Source organism: Volvox carteri, assembly GCF_000143455.1.
Source record: "Volvox carteri f. nagariensis unplaced genomic scaffold VOLCAscaffold_127, whole genome shotgun sequence".
Lineage (NCBI taxonomy): Eukaryota > Viridiplantae > Chlorophyta > Chlorophyceae > Chlamydomonadales > Volvocaceae > Volvox > Volvox carteri.
The window spans coordinates 2,953-23,873 of NW_003307670.1; the positions used below are offsets into that span (position 1 = coordinate 2,953).

The window sequence follows — 20,921 nt, forward strand, 5'->3', positions numbered from 1 at the left end:
CCACACACACACGGACATGGGCATCCTACAGGTCGGGGCCCCCCTGGGCGCTTCGCGCTGGGGCCCCGCCCAAAAAAATACAGACGCAGATACCGCAGGTCAACAAGGTCAACAGAAACCCACTCACATGTGTAGTAACGTTTGGTGAATTTGAGGACTAGGCGCCACCACGAGGCCGGGGAAGGTTTCAATCAACGAGGATAAGTGGTCCAGGCTCCGCTGATTTGACCGCCAATTCACCCATCCAAATGACAGCTTCAGCAGCAGCAGTGCATTGGAACACACATATAGACATATGTATACATACATGATTCAGGGTTAATGCACGAAGAATACATAGACTGTCGTGAGGTATTCATGCACGCATGTATCTTCGTTGTTTGGGTAGCTATATAATCAGCCAGGTCACCGGGCAGGCAGGCAGCAGGCAGGTGTGTGTGAAGGTCATCAGCTACTAGTACTTCTGGCTGGAATGCCGTCCACGCACTGATCCGCTTGAATAAAGTACTAAGAGCAGCAACAACAAACCAGCAAACAGCAGGACATACAACGAAGGAAACCAGTTTAGTACGATCTGGGGTTGGAGGCACCTTCACATGCTAGCCGTCGTACCTGGTCCAGTGGCAGTTGTCGTGCCGAGAGATCCAGTAAAGTCACATTCCCCATGGATGAGAAGGCCAGTACTGTTAGAGAACTGCTGGGCCTGCCGTCAAACGCGGCAGGCAACATCAGGGGCCGCATCCTGACCAATTCCCTACCAGGTCCGAAGGGCAATAACAGCCGATGTAAGCCGACATACCATCGTACTTTCATGCCATCCTGTATATGTAGGTGGAACAAGCAGGGGCATGTGGAAGCAAGAAATGAAGGTGGCTGATTTAGTGTGATTGGCTGTGAGCGGCAGCGGATTGCTTGACTAGGGAGGAGGATGGCTGTGTTGAACAACTGCTCTATTCGTATTGAAGATTAAGGAAGCGGTGAGTGCAAATCACATAGCAGTAGAAAGGTAAGATACGGTTGTTACTTTCGTCGCGTGCATGTGTGAGCGGGGTTTGGTTGCAAGGTTGTGTATAGCTTCAAGTTAGCATCGGTTGCTAGCTAGGCGGAAATGGGCGGACATAGTAGCTGCCCTACAGTACAACACACAGCCCGTCTATAAACATGTGCTAAAGCGCTCTGTCAGCATCTACCTTGAGAGGCCTTTCCTACATACCACATCGGATAATTTACATCGGCGAGGGAGACCACCGGGTACCAAGAACGTGGATGAGTGGATGTGCATGGATGACCGATCCCCTCACACCTTGAGGATGCATGCACCATTAGCTCGGCGGATGGGATGGACGGTGCAGCCCGAATGCTTATATCCCGCCTATTTAGTTACCATCACCCTAAATACTGTCTAGGTAGATGAACAATAACAGCTAGGATTAACGCAATTGATAGTCCTAAGTGGTGGTTGGTAGTCCTAAGTGCAAATTGGTAGTTCGAAGTACAAATATAAACTTCTTTGAAGGACATGTGCAGGTGCCCAAGTTCATCACCTTGATATTGATGCCCATAGCATCACCGTGCGTGCTACAAGTCAGAAGCCATGCGGGATGCTGGAACAAGATGCATGACGGTGCGCTGTAGGGATCAGCAATCATGTGCAGCACGACTCCCGTCGCCACGTCCCAGATGCGCACGGTTTTGTCGTACGAGCCAGTCGCCAGGGTGTCTTCATCCGGTGACAGTGCTGCGAGATGCACCACATCTTGATGTCCCACGAATCGCTGTGTTGTCTCGCCTGTATGATTGTGTGACACGGGGGGGGGTTATAGCTTCACCCGGGGCCACTACCTGGCAGTTCCTGCCTTCCACGATATTTCCCACCTCATCCTTCTCAACCATGCCGGCTTCTACGACGTCGGTGACTTTTCGGGTTCAGCACCCACCACCAGCATCAGTGGAATCTGCCGAACCAACGGAACATCAACTCCACTTCTAGTCGGCTCACAGATCACTAGAACCGGGCCCATCACCGTCCATCGGCATGCGGGTGCATCCTCCCGCTTACGGCTGAGGGATTTGTTATTCCACTTTTGCCGGGGTCGATCCTGGAACCTTCCAGGGACACTTATGCAGCGCCTTAGCATATTAGCTGTGTCTGAAGCCCTATAGCCTGTATGTATGTGCGGGTGCGTGGTGAGCGCGCCAGCAGGCAGGCATGCAGCAGGCACACCTGCATACCCGGCCGGCCATCAAACAGAACGAAACCCTAAAACCATAAAAGGTACACCAAAAGAACGTCACCACGTGCTTCACGATACTTGTTACCACCATGTCAGAAATACTAAGGTGATTGTAACTGTAATCCTAACAGGATTTCACAGGAAAGGAAAGGAAAGCCCATCACCTGTTGAGAGGTTGGTGATTGCAGCGGTTTTATCAACTGAGCCTGTTAAGCAGTGCAGCCCGTCACGTGTGAACCGGGCACAACAGATGCCCTTTGCGTGGATGCCATTGTATCTACGCGTCTCCGTGCCAGTATTGAGGTCCCACAGAATTAAGCACGAATCCTCCTCGTGGTTTGTAGTGACCATCTGGTCGAAGGCTTTGTTGACCTGGGGACGCACTAGCCTAGTTGTGGAAACACTGTCTGTATTAACCACCTACAGGGGGGGGCCAAAGGGAGGGCAACAGGGAGTGCAGGTCGGGAGGGCAAGAGTGGTGTTTACCGCAGTCCCGTGCGGATTTTTGTGCCTTCCGTCGCTAAGGAACCAGGAATGGCAAATATTCAAACAGCCCTGCGCCCTTCAAAACGCACTACATGCTGCATAGCCAGCTACCGACACCTCAACCCCAAGATAGCCACCCGCCCCACCATCCATTTCTTATCCTCCCTCCTGCCTGCCGGAACCCAGCCATCATGTCTGCCCCCAATAAAGGCAGGATCAATCCACAGCCCCTGCTCCCTAAAAGAGCAGGCTGCACTGAGTGTAGCAAATAGTCGCTATCGCCCATGCCATGCATATGCCATGCCCGTCCTTCCCAGCCACTTCCCTGCCAGCATTTATGCATGATAACACACACATACATACATACCCGCGGAGGTTCCTTGGATTCAAGATTGAACAGCCGGACCTTCCTGTCTGCACCAGAAGTGATCAGCTTCCCGCGCATTCGAAAAGTTGTCGTCCCGCCATCATTGTCAGACACGAGCCCCGCATCGTCGCTGGCCACAAGGTACTCCCCGTAAGCGCAGTCGTCATAGTTTTCAAAGGGGTCCACCAGCTGCGCGCCGCGCTGGTAATCGACAACAAACTCCCAAAGCTCCTCGCCCGTTGCTAGATTGTAAACGCACAGCTCCTCTGCAGAGGTATGTAGATATTGGCATGTGTGGCCAGCAAGCAAGTAAGCAGGGAAAGCAGGAAAAGCATGCGAGGCAACCTGCTGCTGGATGGATTGGCAATTCTCCGCTGGGTCGCCAATCCCTTCCTTGGGTTTTGATACGGCGCTTAGTTACACCAACTCATACTACATTCCTGAATACTCTATCGCCCCAGGCGTTAGGTAGGTTTCTACAGGTTTCGTAAAAACGTTTCTTCTGCCGGTTTACCCTGATGATGCTTCTTGTCATCACATATCGGGCCCACAACAAAGGGGCAAACTGCTGATGGCAGGACCCTGAGACCTAGCAATTATGCTGAGCAGTATGGTTGCAACGGTTAGTAATGCACGTACAGCAGCTCCTTTATAAAACGAACATTTACTACTACTGGCAACGTGTATGGCCAAAAAGACATTGGTTGACGGTTGGTCGTTAACGTCAATCACAGCCACTTGTCATCGTCAGACTGACAGCAGAAGGGAGCAATATTCAGTCAGACAACAACTAACCACGACAACAGCAACATGAATGCCCCACCTTCAAAACGGTCAGCCACTCCATAAATGTTCATGACGAACAAAAGTGTCCCGTCGCGTGACACGTCAGCATCGTATACATTTTGCAGCCGCTTGTCCCACCACAGCACCTCGTCAAAGCTCTTGGCCTCCAAGTCAAACACCCTGACGCTGCCGTCTGAGCATACCGCTCCAAAACGTGTTGGATAGAGAGGAGTTTTCCGTCCTGTCGGCTCATCGTTTCTCTCCTCATTTTCCTGCAAGCCATCGATCCTATAATAGCGCTTCTTAAACTGTTCGAACTTGTGGGCTGAGCTCAGGAAGAAGCAGCCCGACGTGGCGTTGCACAGAGGGTCAGGCTCCTGCAACGCAGGATGGACCTGCCAAACACACGAAATGCAATCAAGACACAGGACAAGCTCAGAACGAAGCGGGAGGATTTTGTCTAAGCTAGGCAACAATCTCCAGTCCAGCCTGGCAGGTGGTACAATTACTAGGTAAAACAAACCCTGCCTGTTTGATAACGTCCTGCTGGGCCATCACAGCCTGCGGGTACGAGAGCCGAGGGCAGCAGCACGCAGTGTAGCTACTATGTGCATTTCGTCTGTGTACGTAGCTCAGATAGATCCTGACAGACAGGGTGTGTAGTTGCTATGTACGGTGGAATCACCATTGTTGGATCCGACAATGATCTCCGGAGATGAACTTGCTTGGCCTCCACATGCTGCTGCACAGCAGGCCTGTTAGTTGGCCGGCTTATCATAGCCTTAGGTCATCGTCACCAATGACCTGTTACACCCACGAAGGATCCTGAAGTAATGCCCGGCGCCACCGGGCAACTAAGCTGTAGCAGGTCTAGGGTCTGACGAATCATCTTAACATTTACTATTCCTTAGATCTGGTCCCAAACGAATACATTTTTTTATCTGATCTTTCCGTTTTCGCTTGGCACGGCTGATGAATAAGTTCACTGGAACTAACTAAATTCCAACTGCCTATTTTGCCGCCTTTCTGTCAGATCTTTATGGCTCCAACCTCTGGGTCCGACGGTGAGTGGAACTGCAATAAGGGATCAGCTCACCTTGGCATCTCCCGCGAGTACAGTTTGTCTGGTCTTATTGTATATTTCGCAAAAAAATAACGCAGACGGAGTAAACGCCGCCTCAGGCGGAAGTCCATACTTGCAGAAGTGTAGGCGGGGGTCATAGCACAGGCTACGACTGGGATGCTGGTCCCTGGCTCGCGGAGCCCCGTCATCGATGGGAAGCATGGGTCAACAGTTCACCGTTCCGGGACTGGCTACGCCATTCCGGGACTGGCTGTACGACTCATGAGATCAGGGTTCGACACCCCGTACGGGGCCCGTAAGTTTTTGGCCTTTTTTCGGTATCCCCGTCCGGGCCCGTAGGACTTTATGGTGGCTCCCGTAAGGATTTTGGGGCGCGAAGCGCCCCGTACGGGGCCGCCCCCGGACCGGCCGAAGGCCGGTTACGGATTTTAAGGATTTATAAGAGGCCGTACGGGGCCCTGTAGGGGAGAGGACGGACCATATAAAGGATAAGGCCACACACTTGGCAGACATAATTCATATTGCAATATTTAACTACACTTTTCATAATAGTTTTATAGCTTCTGGTCTGTAACATCCAGCGATGGCAGACAATGAGTCGTCAAGAGGTGACCAAGGGCCTCCTAATCCACCGCCCTCCAAGAAGCGCGCCACCTTAAAATTGTCGGACCTATGGGGCTCTGGTAAGCTCGCTCATCGATTGTGGGAACGGAGCTGGTTGGAGGACGAGAAAGAGGAGCAGAAGGGATGGGCGGCCGCAGCGGCCAAGGCGCTTGGCTTTCGCTGAGTGTGCCGTGTCCCCGAGTGTAATGGTTCACGAGAAAATAACGAAAATAACGATTTACGGGGCAAAAAAGTGCAAACCGTCACTTTCCACAGCGTTTCAGCCAAGGACAGTGCCCCCGTAAAGGTTTTGCGGGGGTTACGGGGGCCCCCGTAAGGTTTTCGGCCGGTACAGGAGCCTGGTACGGGGGCCCCTCCGTAAGGAAAATTTGGGAGGTACGGGGGAGCCCACAAGTTTCAGGAAGGTCAGTGTCGAACCCTGCATGAGATGTCTGCATCCCCGCTATTTATACGGATAAAACTCTTCCAATCGGTGTCTTCCGACACCACCATCCGGTTGTGTTTGGTAAGATTTACTATATCGGCTCGCGAGACCTGCATTACTTGTACGGCACGATGTACATCTTACCCTACACAGCAGAGCTGTATATTTTGTCCAGGTTTAGGATTGACCGGATGGTTCCATGGGCCTTATGATTGCTTGGGCAAGGTATTGGAACGAGGCTGCCAAAAGCCTTGGTGACGGGAAGAATGCTCAAATATCCTCATGCAGCTGGTGGGTTTAATTGAACCATGTAAGATCCGTCCGACATCAAGTGTGGATCACAACACAACCTATGCTACCCGCCCCTCCTCCTTTCATCGCCTCGGTTGTTCTAAAAACTCCATGACAGACTAGGCGAGGGCTAGTAGCATACATGCATAAGTGTAAGGCTTCTCATACTACAGGAAAAACGAAGACAGCTAGCGCGGGTACGAGATGCCCTTATCATGATCGATTATGTCTGTATGACAGTGCATGTGTACGGAATGTACCTGCGATAGGTGCACACGCACCAGCTCTTGACCATACTTTGACTCCATCAGCACTAGCATCGGTAGCCTGCCGAGCCCGCCGACCTACGCATCAAATTGGCCATATCCACATATATCGGACATGTACGGAGTTTTAAATCGGGCTGAGGCATGTACGGCCTAAAAATAGACATATGTATTGAAGGCCAGGGCACAAGATGCAATGAAGGCAGGTGGTTCACCCTCACTTCACAAACGATGGTGACCAACCGTGCTGGTCAACATGCAGCAGGGTCAACGTTACTTTCGGTGGGTCCGTTACTTTGCCCAGGTAGTGTCCCACACATGCGAGTAGGCTCTAGTACGTGCATAAACTGCTTAAGGAGAGCAGCTCGTGTGGCAGCACCCATTAACGTAATGCTGTGGCAGGTGCGGTGGCCCAGATCGAGACAAACGCAAGTGCATGCTGTTAAGACTGAGCGGGTGCCGTAAGAAGCCCACAGATTTCAATCGGGCCAGCAGAAGGACAAGCGAAGCAGTGGGTTCGGTTCCCGTACATGTTCAGGCATAGTGAGGATCCAGGATTTCGGGATGCCCGGGTACCCAGGGTTATATGATGGGGGGGAGGAGTGTAAGAAGGGATCAGCTCCCCTTGGCATCTCCCACGAGTACTCTTTGTCTGATCTTACACGTTCATGCACATGCACATCTCCTTGAACTTCCCTAACACTCCCACCCTGCCAATCCATCCATTGCCCAGCATCCCATCCAACAAAGACGATCATACCAGGATAAACTGTCCACAAGGACTGAAACAGCAGCAGCTGCTGAGGGGAGTACCTCGGCCACCCTGCACTCCAAACTTGGTGCTGTAGCACAGCTTCCCTGTCTTGATGTCCCAACCATACAGCGCACCATCTTCACCGCTGGTTGCAGCCACCCTGCCTGCAGCGTGGCTAATTGCACACACGTCCAGCTTCCCTGGAGCTCTGGGCGTGTGCATTACCTTTGGTGTATTCCCCGTGATGTCGAAGATGACGACACAATTTGACTGTGCAATGACGACAGCCCTTGCACCGTCCTCTGTCGCAGCAGATCCACGTACCTAATATGCACCAGTGTTCAGGTGATGGGTGTCAGGCAGGATGCACACTCGCACAGATATACATGATGACTGACAATCCACGTTTACAAGGCATCACCGGCTGCCTAAGAGAACCTCACTAGACCTACCTACGCAGTCCTCTTAGGCCCGTGTTCACAGCAGGCCGGCATGTAGATATACCGTACTATTCATGCCGTACTATATGATGTATAATACATAGTACGGCATGCCATGCTGTCACTTTCGCAGTCCAACCCTAACAACACATCCTGTACATGCGGGCGGGCAGACAGACGGACGGACATGCAAACAGACGGACAGACGGACGGCCAGATGTCACACAACCGCCCATTTGCCCACAACCGTGTGTGTGCATGTGTATTAGCCGCGGGCTCATGCAACAAATAAAGCAGCCGCTCGCTCTTATCTCTTCCAGCTTGGCAGCTGCACCCTCTCATGTGTTGACCCTACATACCTGGCTCAAGTAAACCTTGTGTTCTGGTTGCCCCTCCACGAACCCAACAACTCCACCGATTGGCAGGGATAGCGTCCGGACGATCTCCAGATCTCCAGCGTCCCAGATCTGTACGGCCTCGCCACAAATGGTTATCATATGCAGTATCCCTTCCAGCGTGTGATTAAGCGCAGATATGCTGGTGATAGGCTTTTGATGGAGGGCCTTCTGATCCTCGCAGATAGCCTTCCATTGGTCTCCCTCCTGCGCACAATTCACATAAAAGGATGTATGCGAAATAGCAACGCACAAATACTACTGCACACCATGGAGACATGCCAACCAGCCGAGAAGGTTGTGGCAAGGAAAGAAATACATATCGCACTTATCTTTGCTGAGCCATCAGGGAAGCTCAGCACGCCTATAAGCCGGCTCATCGAAATCTACCGCATAGCACTGTATAACAGGAATAATAATTTACTGATGCTACAAGGCAGCAGATGGGAAGCTAAAGCCCGTGCGGAAGCAAATGTACTACGTATGGCGAACTTATTTAATTATACGGGCACGTCGCCGTGATCCTACATCATTGCCAGGAGAAGCTCCGGGTACAGAATCACCTTGAAACATTTCCATCGTTGAACAGAACCATCGGCCGTGCAGCTGAAAAATACATTGCTGCCTGCTCCTTTGCATACTGTGAAGTTCCGATGCCCCAAGGTTACGCTGGGACGAGGCGCTGGCTGCGTAGCACTGCTATCGAATTGGGTAACCGAGTACTTCCAAAGGGAGCAACTGCGTCCTAAATCCCATAATGATAATTCGTAATTTTCTCCGGCAATTAGGAGCACCTCGAGCCTCATCAAGCTTCGAGGTTCATCGAGCTTGACCCAATCGCAGGACCTCGGTCGGGACATGTCGACGGGAATCCGTCTATGGAAGGAAATGTTGTCATTGCTCCGATCCCAGCGATAAGGTAAAGCTTCTTGTGGCATGTCTGCAGTCATCCAAGAAGAATTAGCCGAATGGAAATCTTCTGATTGGGGCAATATTTCCGGTTGGAGTTGCAACTCGGACAACTCTAGATCTGCAGGCGACCTTGGAGGACGGGTCATCGAAAACATCTAGCACGTAATGGCGCCACACTCTGTTAAGAAATCTGTTTTAAAGTTAATGATAGTAGGTGTACATATTTTAGTCCCAATCCATGCGAGGCCATGTCGATGTACCCGAAGAATTCAGCAGACGAGAGTTTTGTACACACATTCTCTAATTTCAGGATATAAGGATTGTGCTCTACCTTTTGAAACTGAGGGCTCGTGATTAATGCAAGTCTACTACTTTTCAGCGGAGAGGCGGCTGCGCGTTCCTGCATGTACTGCATGAAGTTGCCTAGGAAGGACTTGCAGGAACATGTGCTCTCCCCGTTACAATAGCCCTTCCATCAATATATTCTTCAGTTCCATGGGATATGTCATAATGAGAGCAGTGACTTACCGGCAACCATTGAAACTGGACTACGAGAGCCTGATGCCCCTCGCAGTGGTGCCGCCGAAGGGGTGCTGGGCGCCCCTTACTTGGACAATATGACCTCATGCCTGTGCTTCGTCCGTGTGCACGTGTATGCGTGCGTTCTTCGGCGAGGACAACGTTCGCGCCTACCTTAAGCTTGGAATGGCGGGCGGTGGAATGGCGGGCGGTTCACTCTAGTAAGGAAGCAGGGTGCTCGCAAAAGATGACTGGACTGGGAAATACTACTTCACCCAATTGTCACATTGAAAACAAATTTTCCCGTCTGCAAGTGGTCCTTCCATGAACGTGGGAATTCCTTGGCAAGTCCTTAGGTCAAAATCGATTGGGCTGCCTCGCTCCGAAACCATCCAGCTGTCCAACGACAGCTGGATCTCTACAAAGCATGGGGATTCCTCGGCCAATAAAACTTGGCTACCTACGACAAGACCTTGGTCAAAACCGGACTGGGCAATCCGGATTGAAAAGTTGACCCCATTCAAAATGACAGACCGAACTCCACAAGACCCCGGTGTTGTCAAGTGACTAATAATGAGATCCTTGTCTACATGCACTACAAATCCAATGTGACTCGTCGCTTGGCCAACTCTTCCCTGCTCAAATACCCTATCCATGTTATGCTTTTACATTTTCCGTGAGGAACGCCTTTTTTCTTCACATACCACATGAAATATTAGGCAAGTGTTACTTGGGCGGAACTCCATCTTCGAATGTCGTCCACTAAACAGGCGGCTAACATGGAATAACCATTCTGTCTGTTATGGAGTAGTCGCAAGGAGTTTAATGGAAAAACCCCAGTCGATAGGGAGTTTATGATGTTAGTTTGTAAACCTTTTGCTGCCGGGACCTTCTTCCCCCAACCCTCCCCTCCAAACCCCCACACCTACCAAACCTACCAGGGCAACGCAATCGCTACGACCCGCTGCTGTTGCACCCACCATCAGCCAGCGCCTCCGCAGCAGCTATGGCTGCAGACGCCGTCTGGTGGCACCGTCTTCAGGGGGCCCCCGGGGCGGTGGAGCTGACTGAGGAGGCGGTGGCGGCGGCGGCACACTTTCCACTGGAGGCGGGGTCCGGGGGAAGGGTCGGGGGCCTGGAGGTGACAAGGGGGGAGGTGGAGGTGCTGTCAGAGGGGGGCGGAGGGGGAGTGAGCTGGTGATGGTGGTGGTAGCGGTGGTGAGGCGCCGGGGTTGTGTGGGTGAGGTCGCTGCAAGGGATGGATGTGATGCCCTTATGATGGATCTTAAAGGTCACTCATGACTAGTTGAGCTCATTTTAATACCGTGTGCTCATTCATAAGGTGCTCCTCGCAGCCCTGGCTGCCCGCCTGGCCTGCCGTACTTCCGTACGGACATACGTGCCCTGGGCATGATGATGATCTCATGCTATACTGCGACACCACATCATCACAGGTCATGCCCTCTCACCGTCCGATCAGGTCGTACGATTACCTATCGTACATGTCGTACCATTCGTACTAAGCTTTGCATGAGGATCTGGTGTTCTACTTTCGCCTTTGTGCGCAGTTTTGAGGACGCAGTTCTGCCTGTGGGGTTTGTCTATAAATGAGCACACAGTTCGGCCGGTGCATACATACAGACACACATCACGCCGGCCATCGCGTTGTGCAGCTCAGTCTCCTTTTCATAACACCCACCCCACGCGATACAGTGTTCCCACCGACCCCCTCCCCCTCTTCATCCTCTCCATTTTTGCGTTGGCGAATCTGACAATGGTGTAGACAGTCGATATTCATTTTTTTGGTTTTGAATTCCTCTCTCGATCTATCCATCCATCCTTTTCTCCCCCCTTCTCTTCCCCCTCACCTTCCACTCTCGCCCTTCCACAGGTCGTCCTGCAGCTGCCCTCCCCCGCCGCCTCCCACCCCTCTTTCCCCTGTGTGCGGTGTAACACCATGTGGTATCACCAATCGCCTCAATCGTCTCGAGGTGAAGCATCCCACCGGCTGCGGAACCACAACGATGGAAACAAGAGACAAACCCCAGGGGCCCCTGGACGTCATGCAACACGGAGGACATGCAAACCCACATGCACCACCCGACCACAAGTGCCACAAGTGCCACAAGTGCCAAGACAAACCGTTAACGCCAAGCTAAGCCACGCCAGGTCAGCTGCGCCGTGCCGCGCTGCGTTGCGCTCGCACTATGCACCTCGACGCACGTGTGTGCTCCCAGATGCCGTGTGCTCCCCTCCTCCCCCTCCCCTCCTCCCTCTCCCCCTCCACCCTCCTCCCTCTCCCCCTCCCCCCTGCTCCCTCTCCCCCCTCTCCCCTCATCCCTTCCCCTCCACCCCCACCTCGGCTCCGCAACGAAACATGTTGCCCATGGTGCCCAACAAGTACGGGTTCGTACAGAACTGGCGGAAGGGAACGACACCGCACACGCCAGTCTTCACCGGCCACCTGAAGGACGTGATGGGACGAGGGGGGAGGGGGACGGAGAGCAAGACGGGGAAATCCCAGGTGAGGACTGGGGGGTGAGGCGGCGGCAACCTCGTAAGGCTTTTCCCCGGCTAGCCAGGAAACACACATATATAAAACATTCAACGTGAATATGGTGTAACACCTTACCTGTCGACCCTTCTGAAAGTGCGAATGCACGAATTTGGCAATGAATGCATACTTCCCATGCGTGTCGTACATTATATATGTCAATCACAGGGCCAAACACAGGGCCAAACACAGGGCCAAACAGGACAAGACAGCCTCTAACCCAGTGTCTAACTGGCTGTTATGCCACGTTGACAACTATCGTCAGCAGCTGATAATGAGCCCGTCTGACAGCCCCGCCTAAGAAGTTAGACGCTGTTAGACCCCGTATGAGTTGGTAGGGATACTGATACTGATGCGTGTCGTACACCATACTACCGTACTTCCGTACCTGTCTTGCGCGTCATCGTATCCGCTTGCCGCGCGGGCCCATGGATTTCGTGCTTCATACACATGACTTTCTGGGATTTGCACGCGGTCTTGAATGTGTCTAACACGGTCGTCGAGGCTGCTTTGCGGTTGCGGATGAAGATCAGCTTGTAGTCGTGGTTGACAAAGACGCCGCATCTGTAGGACATGGGCGCTGGCACCGTGACGTTCTCCACCTTGAGTAGTAGCCAGTCACGGAAGGCGCTCTGGTTAAAAAGCTTCTCGGCATAGCGTTCCGCGGGCAGAGGACCAGACTTCTTAACCTCGCCATAAACTTTGCTGGACACAGTGACGAGGTCGCTGTAGTAGTCCGATGTCGATTGCGGCAGCTCTATCGGAGGAAGGCCTTTCGATGCGCTTATAGTTGTAAGGAATGCGCTGATGATGGAGAGCAGCTGCCGGAGGGAGCTGTGCTACAGCAGCCCTCCGATTCGCTGGAGCTTGTAGGATGATAACCAGACCCGTAGTTTATGCAAGGCAAAGATAACGTAATGAAATACGATAACAAAGCTCTAAGGGAATCCTTAAGGGCTGCTTGCGGACACAATCCTTGGACCTGAAAAGCGGTGTGCACGTTACAGCCTGGGCTAATCTAGATCCGCTAGATCCGTTCTGAGTCAAGTTGTCTTTTCTTGTGATCAGGTAGGACATGCCAAACGTGTTTGAAGCAAGCGCAATTCCGGAGCTCCACAGCGCAATTCGAATAACTCCGGCGAGCCCGCCAGAATAATTCAAGACCCCCGCGGACCAATTCTTTTGTCAGGAATAGAATTCAGGGCTACTCCTACCTGGCCGGACGGTCAGCATGTCCTACAACGCCCCAACGATCCGCTTTCCTTATCCTTATACCAGTGGTCATCTTGTAGGATGTGGCTTCATTCTCATCAGTCTCAGTCGCTCCAGGCAGATCCTGGTTAAGGAAACTGTCGACCTGTCAGAGCCTATTCACTCAGGGTCGCGACCCCCCGACCTGACCCCGTGATGTCTCCTCACCAAATTTAAAAACTCAAGAAAGGCGCGTGGCGACACCTTACCTGAACCCCCCACACACACTCGGCGATAGGGAGCATCGGCTGATGACAGACGGAGACAAGGAGATAAACATTATATTACATTTTACACCAATTCAAATCCCGGAACTGAAAAGGTGAAACGCTCCGACAATAAAAAGAGACAACCCCGTGAAAAAACGAAGAATTGACAGCGCACTGACAAAGTAAATAGACACGTCGAATCGTCGCTACGACGATTAGGCATGGAGCTAACTTGTGTGCGTAAAACAGAAGATCGGAACACAATCCCCCCTCGATCCCCACAGCCAACCGACCTCAAACCTACTGCCAATAACATTCCATCACATGACATGATCTAACACACCACTGTCATCAACAAACCGGCCAACATGCCAGGGTCCCATACCCCCGGCAGTGCCGCCGTTCGCCCGACCATTCCATCTTCAAGGCTATCGAAATGCACCCCACCTCTGCACCTACACCCAGGAAGGACGATTCTCTTACCGCGAGGAGGAGGATGGGAAACACCATCATAAGTTAAACAACATGACGTTTCTTTATGACGACATGGCCCAACAACAGTTCAGCCTTCCTATTCCCGTACAACCATGGACGAGCAAAGCCACAAAAAAACCTAAAACCTAGCACTGCAATAACCTACTTTACCGTTAAGAACACAAAAAACTACTTATCCAAGGAGCTCGTGACTCGGAAGGACAGCACACAAGAAACCCCCCACCACAGGCCACGACAGCCACATGACAGGACAGGACACGACACTAACACGACACAGAAACAGAGGACGCGACGTCCAATGCACATGCTCGCTCCTCATTAGGTGTAAAGATAAAAAGTATAGGGCAATTTCCCGAATAACAACAATGAAAAACGCGCCAGGGAAAACGTACCCTGGACTCATCCTCTTCCCTCCCCCTTTTCCTTTCCCCCCTCCTCGAAAAGGGAGAGCGCGCGGGAGGAGACGTCAGCGTGCACGGATCAACGGAAGACCTGGGCACAACATGACGTATACAAGCGCCGCGCAGGGTGGGGTATGCAGTACTGGGCCCCCTTGCTCTTCCGCTGCCCCCCCGGACGGCAGTGCCCCCCGGGGGGGCTCCCTCTCAATAATGACCGGGGAGGTGAGGACACAAAACATTAAAACGCGGCGTATCACCTCCACCTCATCTGACTCGCACGTGCGCCAACTTTACGTTCAACCGTTTACGAGCTCGACCAAGCCGATGTTTGTGTACGTGTGTCTCGCCGCAGGTCTCGCCTCAGGTCCAGAGCCACCCAATCAAGACGCCGGGCCGTGTACACATGCATGTCATAACGGCACAGACGGTGTCGCGACCACGGGGCCTCTTGGTGGTACGTGATGTTTGTCTGTTTTCCGAAAACAGTGGTGTACGACAGGGGCTCCGACGTCCAGCCCTGCCAACCGCGTCCAGGGCCCCCAGCAGTTCACAAAACACCGTTGCGCTGCCAGTGCCGTAACCGGACACACATACATGCCGGTCAAAAAACACCTTGGACAGGAAATCGACACCGTTGCTGCAAACAAAGCCAACCACAAAACCTAAAGCGCGGCTTGACCAGGCATAAGGTACGACATAGTCATAGGAATCGGAATCAGGCAAAAGAGAAATGGGAAGGCAAAAGAGATGGCAAAAAGTCAACCCCTCCGCCTCAACCTTGACCCACGCGGCCGAGACATCGCTGTCAGGTAATACAGTTTGCCTCCCAACCACCAACCGACATGGGCGCAACTGTTCGTGAACTGTGGTTTGACGGGACGCGTCCGTCATGGCTGCGTCTACCCACCCACACAGCATGGAGAGCCAGAGCACGACCAAAAGATCGCGCGCCCAATGTCCCCCCCTCCTTCCCAAGCACTTTCAGACAGACCTCTCTCATCTCGCATCTCAGACGGTCTTCAAACAGCAATTATCAACACACGCTTCAATGTGATACATCGCGCCGGCTGACGACCCACGAGCCTGGAAACAATGAGACCAACAAGTCCCTGGAGGACATGCACACCCACACGCACCACCCGGCCACAAGTGCCACAAGTGCCAAGACAAACCGTTAACGCCAAGCTAAGCCGCGCCAGGTCAGCCGCGCCGTGCTGCGCTGTGTTGCGCTCGCACTATGCACCTCGACACACGTGTGTGCTCCCAGATGCCGCGTTCAATACGCCAAGAACATTCAGTAGATCAGAAGACCATTTCTCAATACCATGCGTGGTCATACACATTGCATCCGACACGGGGATCCCATGTACGAACGACCAAATTATACATACGACAACAAAAAAAACACGCTTTCAAGAGGACATAGAAATGCACTTTCGGCCAGGACCCGCAGTTGAGACCAAAACTCAGCCGGGGGAGCCTATCCTCCTGCAGATGCACCGACGACACGCGAAACACACACACGCGTTCCGTGATCGACCATCCGGGGACTCCCTGCATTACCCCCGGGGGGATTATCTCCCCCCCGGCCCCGCCCCTTTCCTCGAAAGGATCCAACTCCCTTGTTGCCCGCGCGGTTTCCTAAAGAGGCACGACCTGCATTCTTCACCTTGTTATCTTCTTCGTCGAAAGTCAAGTCAAGTCAAGCACCAGGGAATTAGGCCGCGGGCTGGAGGGCCTGGAGGGCACCCCCAAGCTTTCTCAAACGCCCACGTCGGAAATGCTTCTGCTGCTGCAGCAGGAGGTAGGTTGGGTATTTCGCCCAAAGCCAAGTGGCAAGGGCCCCCCGTCGCCTCCAACCTCCTATACACCCCATTCTTAAAGTGGGCATGGGAAAGGAGGGGGGGAGAGGCACTGCACCTTGGTGGTGTGCCGCCGGTCGCTGAGGCAGGTAGGCGCTGGTCTGAGTAGGCCAACAGCCATATCCATGTACAGTCACCAATCCATGCCCACCAGGGGAGCCACCACAGACACCACTGCAAAATGGACCGTGCTGGATGTCCGTTTCCCGCGTCCGGCAGGATCTTTCTGCTGCTGACTTGGCGGCCCCATCCACAGCCAAGGGGGGACAACCAACAGCCAAGAGGGCAGCGGGCAACAGAGCCGGAGCCCCAGGAGACCACCACCACCACCACCACCACCACCACCATCACCACCACCACCACTACCACCATCGCGCACACTTTCGTCAAAGACCCGAATCCAAATGCTCTTTCCTGGAGGGTTGCACCGGGAGAGAAGTCCACAATGTGGTCACCGCACGGCAAAGCGCAAGTGTGGTGCAGCAGAGTGAGCTATGTGACACACCACAACCGCAGAAAACACACAAGTTAGTTATCAACAATAAAGAACCACACTCCCAAACCCAAGGGGCCCCAACGCTCGCAAGGACATCCACGAAACGACAACACAACAGAGGCGATCTACTGCGGGAAGGCCCCTCAACGGGGCGCAACAGTGGACCTTGACGCTCGTATACAATCAGTACGGATGATGATGAGACGAAACGACGCAACGGAGGATGGCACCCCTCCTTAAAACCACCACGTCGACAGCGACATCAGCCGACGCGATGGCGGGTCCCCCCTTCGATCCACCTGCAGCTTACAGCTAATCCACCAAAACTGCACATACATACACACACATACACATACACCGCGCGCGAGGATTAGCCGCCCCGGTACCCCCCCTACCTCCACCAGCATTTGCCTCGCCCCACATCGACTCGACCGATCCGATCTCACCCGCACCTCGTCATGCGTCACCATATACATCGCGCCAAATTCACTTCATACACTGGGCAGGCAATTGCGCGTCTTGGACTTCTGCCACCGCTCACGCACCTGGTAGGTATGGGGGCCGGGCGGCGGGCGGGCGGGCGGGCGGGCGGGCGGGGAGACCCCGGTGAGAACGGCCCCGTGGTGTACATCCCTCATTACCTCCTTGCACCGGTGGAGGGAGGGAGAATAAATACAGTGCCCCCACCAGTGCCCAAACCAAGATCACAACCCAACTCAAACCCAACACCAGCAATGGGTCGTGCTATGCGGTCGTGTAATGCGGTCATGCGCACCTGCACCCTGCCTTGTTTCCCACCCAACCCCCAATAATCCAAAATGGAAATGGGGAACGTCAAACACGTGAGATCGCGATGATACGTCATGAAACCATATGCACCATGTACCATGTTGCTGACTCTTGACGTTTCTTGTGTAACTAAAAGCTCAACTAAAATATAACCAAAAACCTAAAAACCAAAATTCAAAGTCGTCTGCTTGCAGCAGCGCAGATAGTCAGAGCGTCTTGAGGAGCGCCAGAGCAACCCTCTCCTCAAGTTCCTTCCTGAGTGGTGGCGCGCCCGGGGGGCGATCCTTCCACCACTCAAAATGCCACGCCGCGAGAGACATACATGCATACATACGTACATGCGTACATAACACATGCATCAATTAACAACCCGGTAAGCACCTAGCATGCAGATCAATCTTGCCAACGGTTCTTTAGTTTCAATCGAGCCGCGTCAACGGGTGTTTCATCCCCAATCCCAAAATCCAAATCGATCTGGGTCAACATGCTCTTAGCCAGCAGCGCACATCGGCAGCACTCCGGACAATTTTCACAGCAGCTCACAATTGAGGACGTCGGGGTCCAAAAAAAGAAACAATCCCGACAACGTAACCCAGATCTGGGTCAACCATCAACGGGTCTGAAGGAATCCACACCATGCCGTGGTGTATCCCTGCCGACCTGCTGGATCCAAATTGGATCTCTCAATCCCAGTCGTACAGCGTCACGACCACGGTAATGTCGTCCATAGACCCCCTGTCCCGAGCCAGTTTGACAAGCTCCTGTGCAGAGGCCTTGGCGGCGGCAGCATGCTGCGTGTTGAAGGAAGTCATGCCCGTAAACTGCGGTGGCGGATACAAATTGTACGAAAAATTTAGAAACACGACAAATATAGGAACGGGGAGTCATATTCAAAGCGCGGGGGAGAGGGAAGAGTGGAAAGAGGGGGGCCCCGACATATAAGCGCTCGTTCCAGAGAAATATGGCAACATGCCAATTGTATAATGCCAAATGCGAAAGAGAGGGCTCCCGGCGCCTAGTGAACAGGGGCAGCAACCCAGTGTGTGTGGAAGACCCACGAACGAGAGTCAATGACCCGAACGCCCTTTGCCCTTTCTCCCTTTCACACACCGCTTCATCATAGCCCCCAGGCGACCTCCCCCAGAGCCAATAATACATACATGCATACATACATACATACATACACATAACCACATACATACATTATCCTATTAATACTGTCCTCTTAAACCCCTTCGCCCTCCCCGACGGCCCAACCACCCTCTCACCTTGTCAATCACCACCGTCGCCAGGTCCACCGCCTCCTGATCTCCCACCACGCCCCACAGCCCGTCGCTGGCGTGAATGGCGAACGTGTCCAGCTGTGGCGCCAGCACCAGTGCTGCCACATCGGGCTGGGAAGAGATGAGCGAGGCGGCCTTGAAGTCCCGGTCGCCAAAACCCCTGGCGCCAAAGCCGCGAGAAACGACGGGGGGGGACGGCAAATGACAGATCACCAGGCTCGCGAGCGAGGAGGAGTTACTCTCCCTTCCAAACGCACCCGTTGGGTTTTCCCCCAACCGCATCTCAGTTGCCCTTTGGTGGTGACACTTAGCTGGGTCGAGTTCTTACCAATGTACGGTGTATGGCGTACGGACGACGTCCAGTTCTCTCAAGTAGCCACCCAAACACATCCATCCACCCACGTGCGACAACGGGGAAGGGGGAGGGCCACCACCGACAGCTGTAGCGGCCCCCTCTTCTCCCCCTCCCCCTCATTTCCAGCTCCCTCGGGCACCAAGCTAGTAAAGCCCCACCCCAATCCTCTCCTCATTCACCCCAGCATCTGACCAGCCCCTAACAGTCCCTCCATGTCTACTCCCACCTACCACACCTGCGCTTCCCCTCAGTCTCTTTCCTTGGCAGCAGCTTCACTCATTCTGGTTCGCCTCCCCCCTTTTTCCTAATATTATCTTAATAATAGTAATATTATCTTTTCGTCAATCGTCAGTGCTTCGTCGTATCCTCCCCCCCTCCTTTCCCCCCTTCCACGGGCCGCACCTGGACACGGAGCAGACCTTGGCTGTGCAACCATCCGCCAGCGGCAGCACCACCCGCCACGTACCCCGCACGTTGGCCACCCGCCCCCCCGCCGCCTCGATGCGGGTGCGCTCCTCCGGCAGCTCCGGCTTGTGGTCGCGGGACAGTCTCACCGCCCGGCCGCCACGACACAGCACCGCCCGGCAGTCCCCCGTGTTGGCGGTGTAGAGCTTGGGGCCCACCTGGACGCTCACCAGCGCAGTGGTGCCGTCGTGCTGAGAGAGCACACACACAGACACGGCATTGCGGAGGGGTCGGAAGGTGGGGAGGGGTCGGAGGACACCAGGGGGCCAGGGGGGGAGGCATAGGCCGCATAGGCCGCACCCCGCGTGTAGGGGTAATGGGAGCCCCCTCCCCAAAGCATTGCGGATTCGTGTCATGGTGTCGCCCAAAGGGGGGGAGAGGTGCATGCAAAGCCAAGGGGCAAACAGCTGCCGACGTCGCCATCTGGATTCAAGGGCCAACGCGCTTTCAAGCGCCCCCTTTTCCTTTTTCTAGGGCAAACACGCAGAAGAGGCACCCGCGATTTCCCCCCCCTCTCACACACACACATACAACCCCCGACTCCACCAGCTCCTTTTCAACCAAACTGGCGATATGCCTGATTGCGCACGTGCGGGGCGGGAAAGGCAGACGTTCGTCTCCTCTTCTTCTCCACCTGCCCCTACTACTACTACTACTACTACTACTACTACTACTACTACTACTACTACTATTACTACTACTATTACTTCTTCTCCGCCCCCTTGGGACACACTGTTCCCCTTCCCGACCTCCCTCCCCTTGATACAGCGGTCCTCGGGTCCTTCCCCGCGTTCTTCTTCCTACTCACCGGCAGCCCCCGCGCTTCCCCCTCCGCGCAAATCCGGGAGTCCAGCTCTCTAAAGGAGCGGCGGAAGGCGCTGGTGGCCGCCGCCAGCACCTCGGGGCTCACACCCGGCATCTCCATATTGCGAGCTGCGAAGGAAGGAATTAGGATGAGGCGCCAGATGGCAACAAATGACAAACATAACGACAAACGTAATGGGCGCCACATCATCTAATTAAATTCTTGTGTAAGTTCGACGGGGGCATCACGATGACGCCCCCATAACAACCTGTGGGATTCAGGAAAATTAAGGTCGATATATTCCGAAAGGTTGGTACATCAAACACCCAGATCGCCCGCCGTGGTCCTCTCGTCAAGGTAACAAGTGGCTTCTG

At 53.7% G+C, this 20,921-nt stretch overlaps 4 protein-coding genes across 4 annotated transcripts; 1 reads left to right on the forward strand and 3 right to left on the reverse strand.

The window, feature by feature from the left end:
* Positions 1-447: 447 nt before the first annotated feature.
* Positions 448-5,158, reverse strand: VOLCADRAFT_100565 (uncharacterized protein; the record flags this gene model as incomplete). Its single annotated transcript, XM_002959125.1, has 8 exons — positions 448-507; positions 613-819; positions 1,545-1,789; positions 2,000-2,164; positions 2,399-2,654; positions 3,127-3,353; positions 3,911-4,268; positions 4,970-5,158. 8 exons carry the CDS (start codon positions 5,156-5,158, stop codon positions 448-450), a joined length of 1,707 nt encoding a protein of 568 aa, XP_002959171.1.
* Positions 5,159-6,484: 1,326 nt separating this feature from the next.
* On the reverse strand, positions 6,485-13,421 carry VOLCADRAFT_100566 (uncharacterized protein; the record flags this gene model as incomplete). The annotated part of the gene is made up of 10 exons (XM_002959126.1): positions 6,485-6,525; positions 7,376-7,640; positions 8,116-8,358; positions 9,592-9,692; positions 10,563-10,618; positions 10,679-10,717; positions 11,451-11,636; positions 12,040-12,046; positions 12,525-12,940; positions 13,351-13,421. 10 exons carry the CDS (start codon positions 13,419-13,421, stop codon positions 6,485-6,487), a joined length of 1,425 nt encoding a protein of 474 aa, XP_002959172.1.
* A 1,281-nt stretch (positions 13,422-14,702) lies between these two features.
* Positions 14,703-16,886, forward strand: VOLCADRAFT_100567 (uncharacterized protein; the record flags this gene model as incomplete). Its single annotated transcript, XM_002959120.1, has 3 exons — positions 14,703-14,714; positions 14,845-14,946; positions 16,611-16,886. The coding sequence occupies 3 exons, from the start codon at positions 14,703-14,705 to the stop codon at positions 16,884-16,886; spliced, it is 390 nt and encodes a 129-aa protein (XP_002959166.1).
* Positions 16,887-19,726: 2,840 nt separating this feature from the next.
* VOLCADRAFT_35338 (uncharacterized protein) lies at positions 19,727-19,927 on the reverse strand (the record flags this gene model as incomplete). The annotated part of the gene is made up of 1 exon (XM_002959127.1): positions 19,727-19,927. A coding segment is annotated over one exon (201 nt), but the record flags the coding sequence as incomplete, so codon positions are not given.
* Positions 19,928-20,921: the final 994 nt, after the last annotated feature.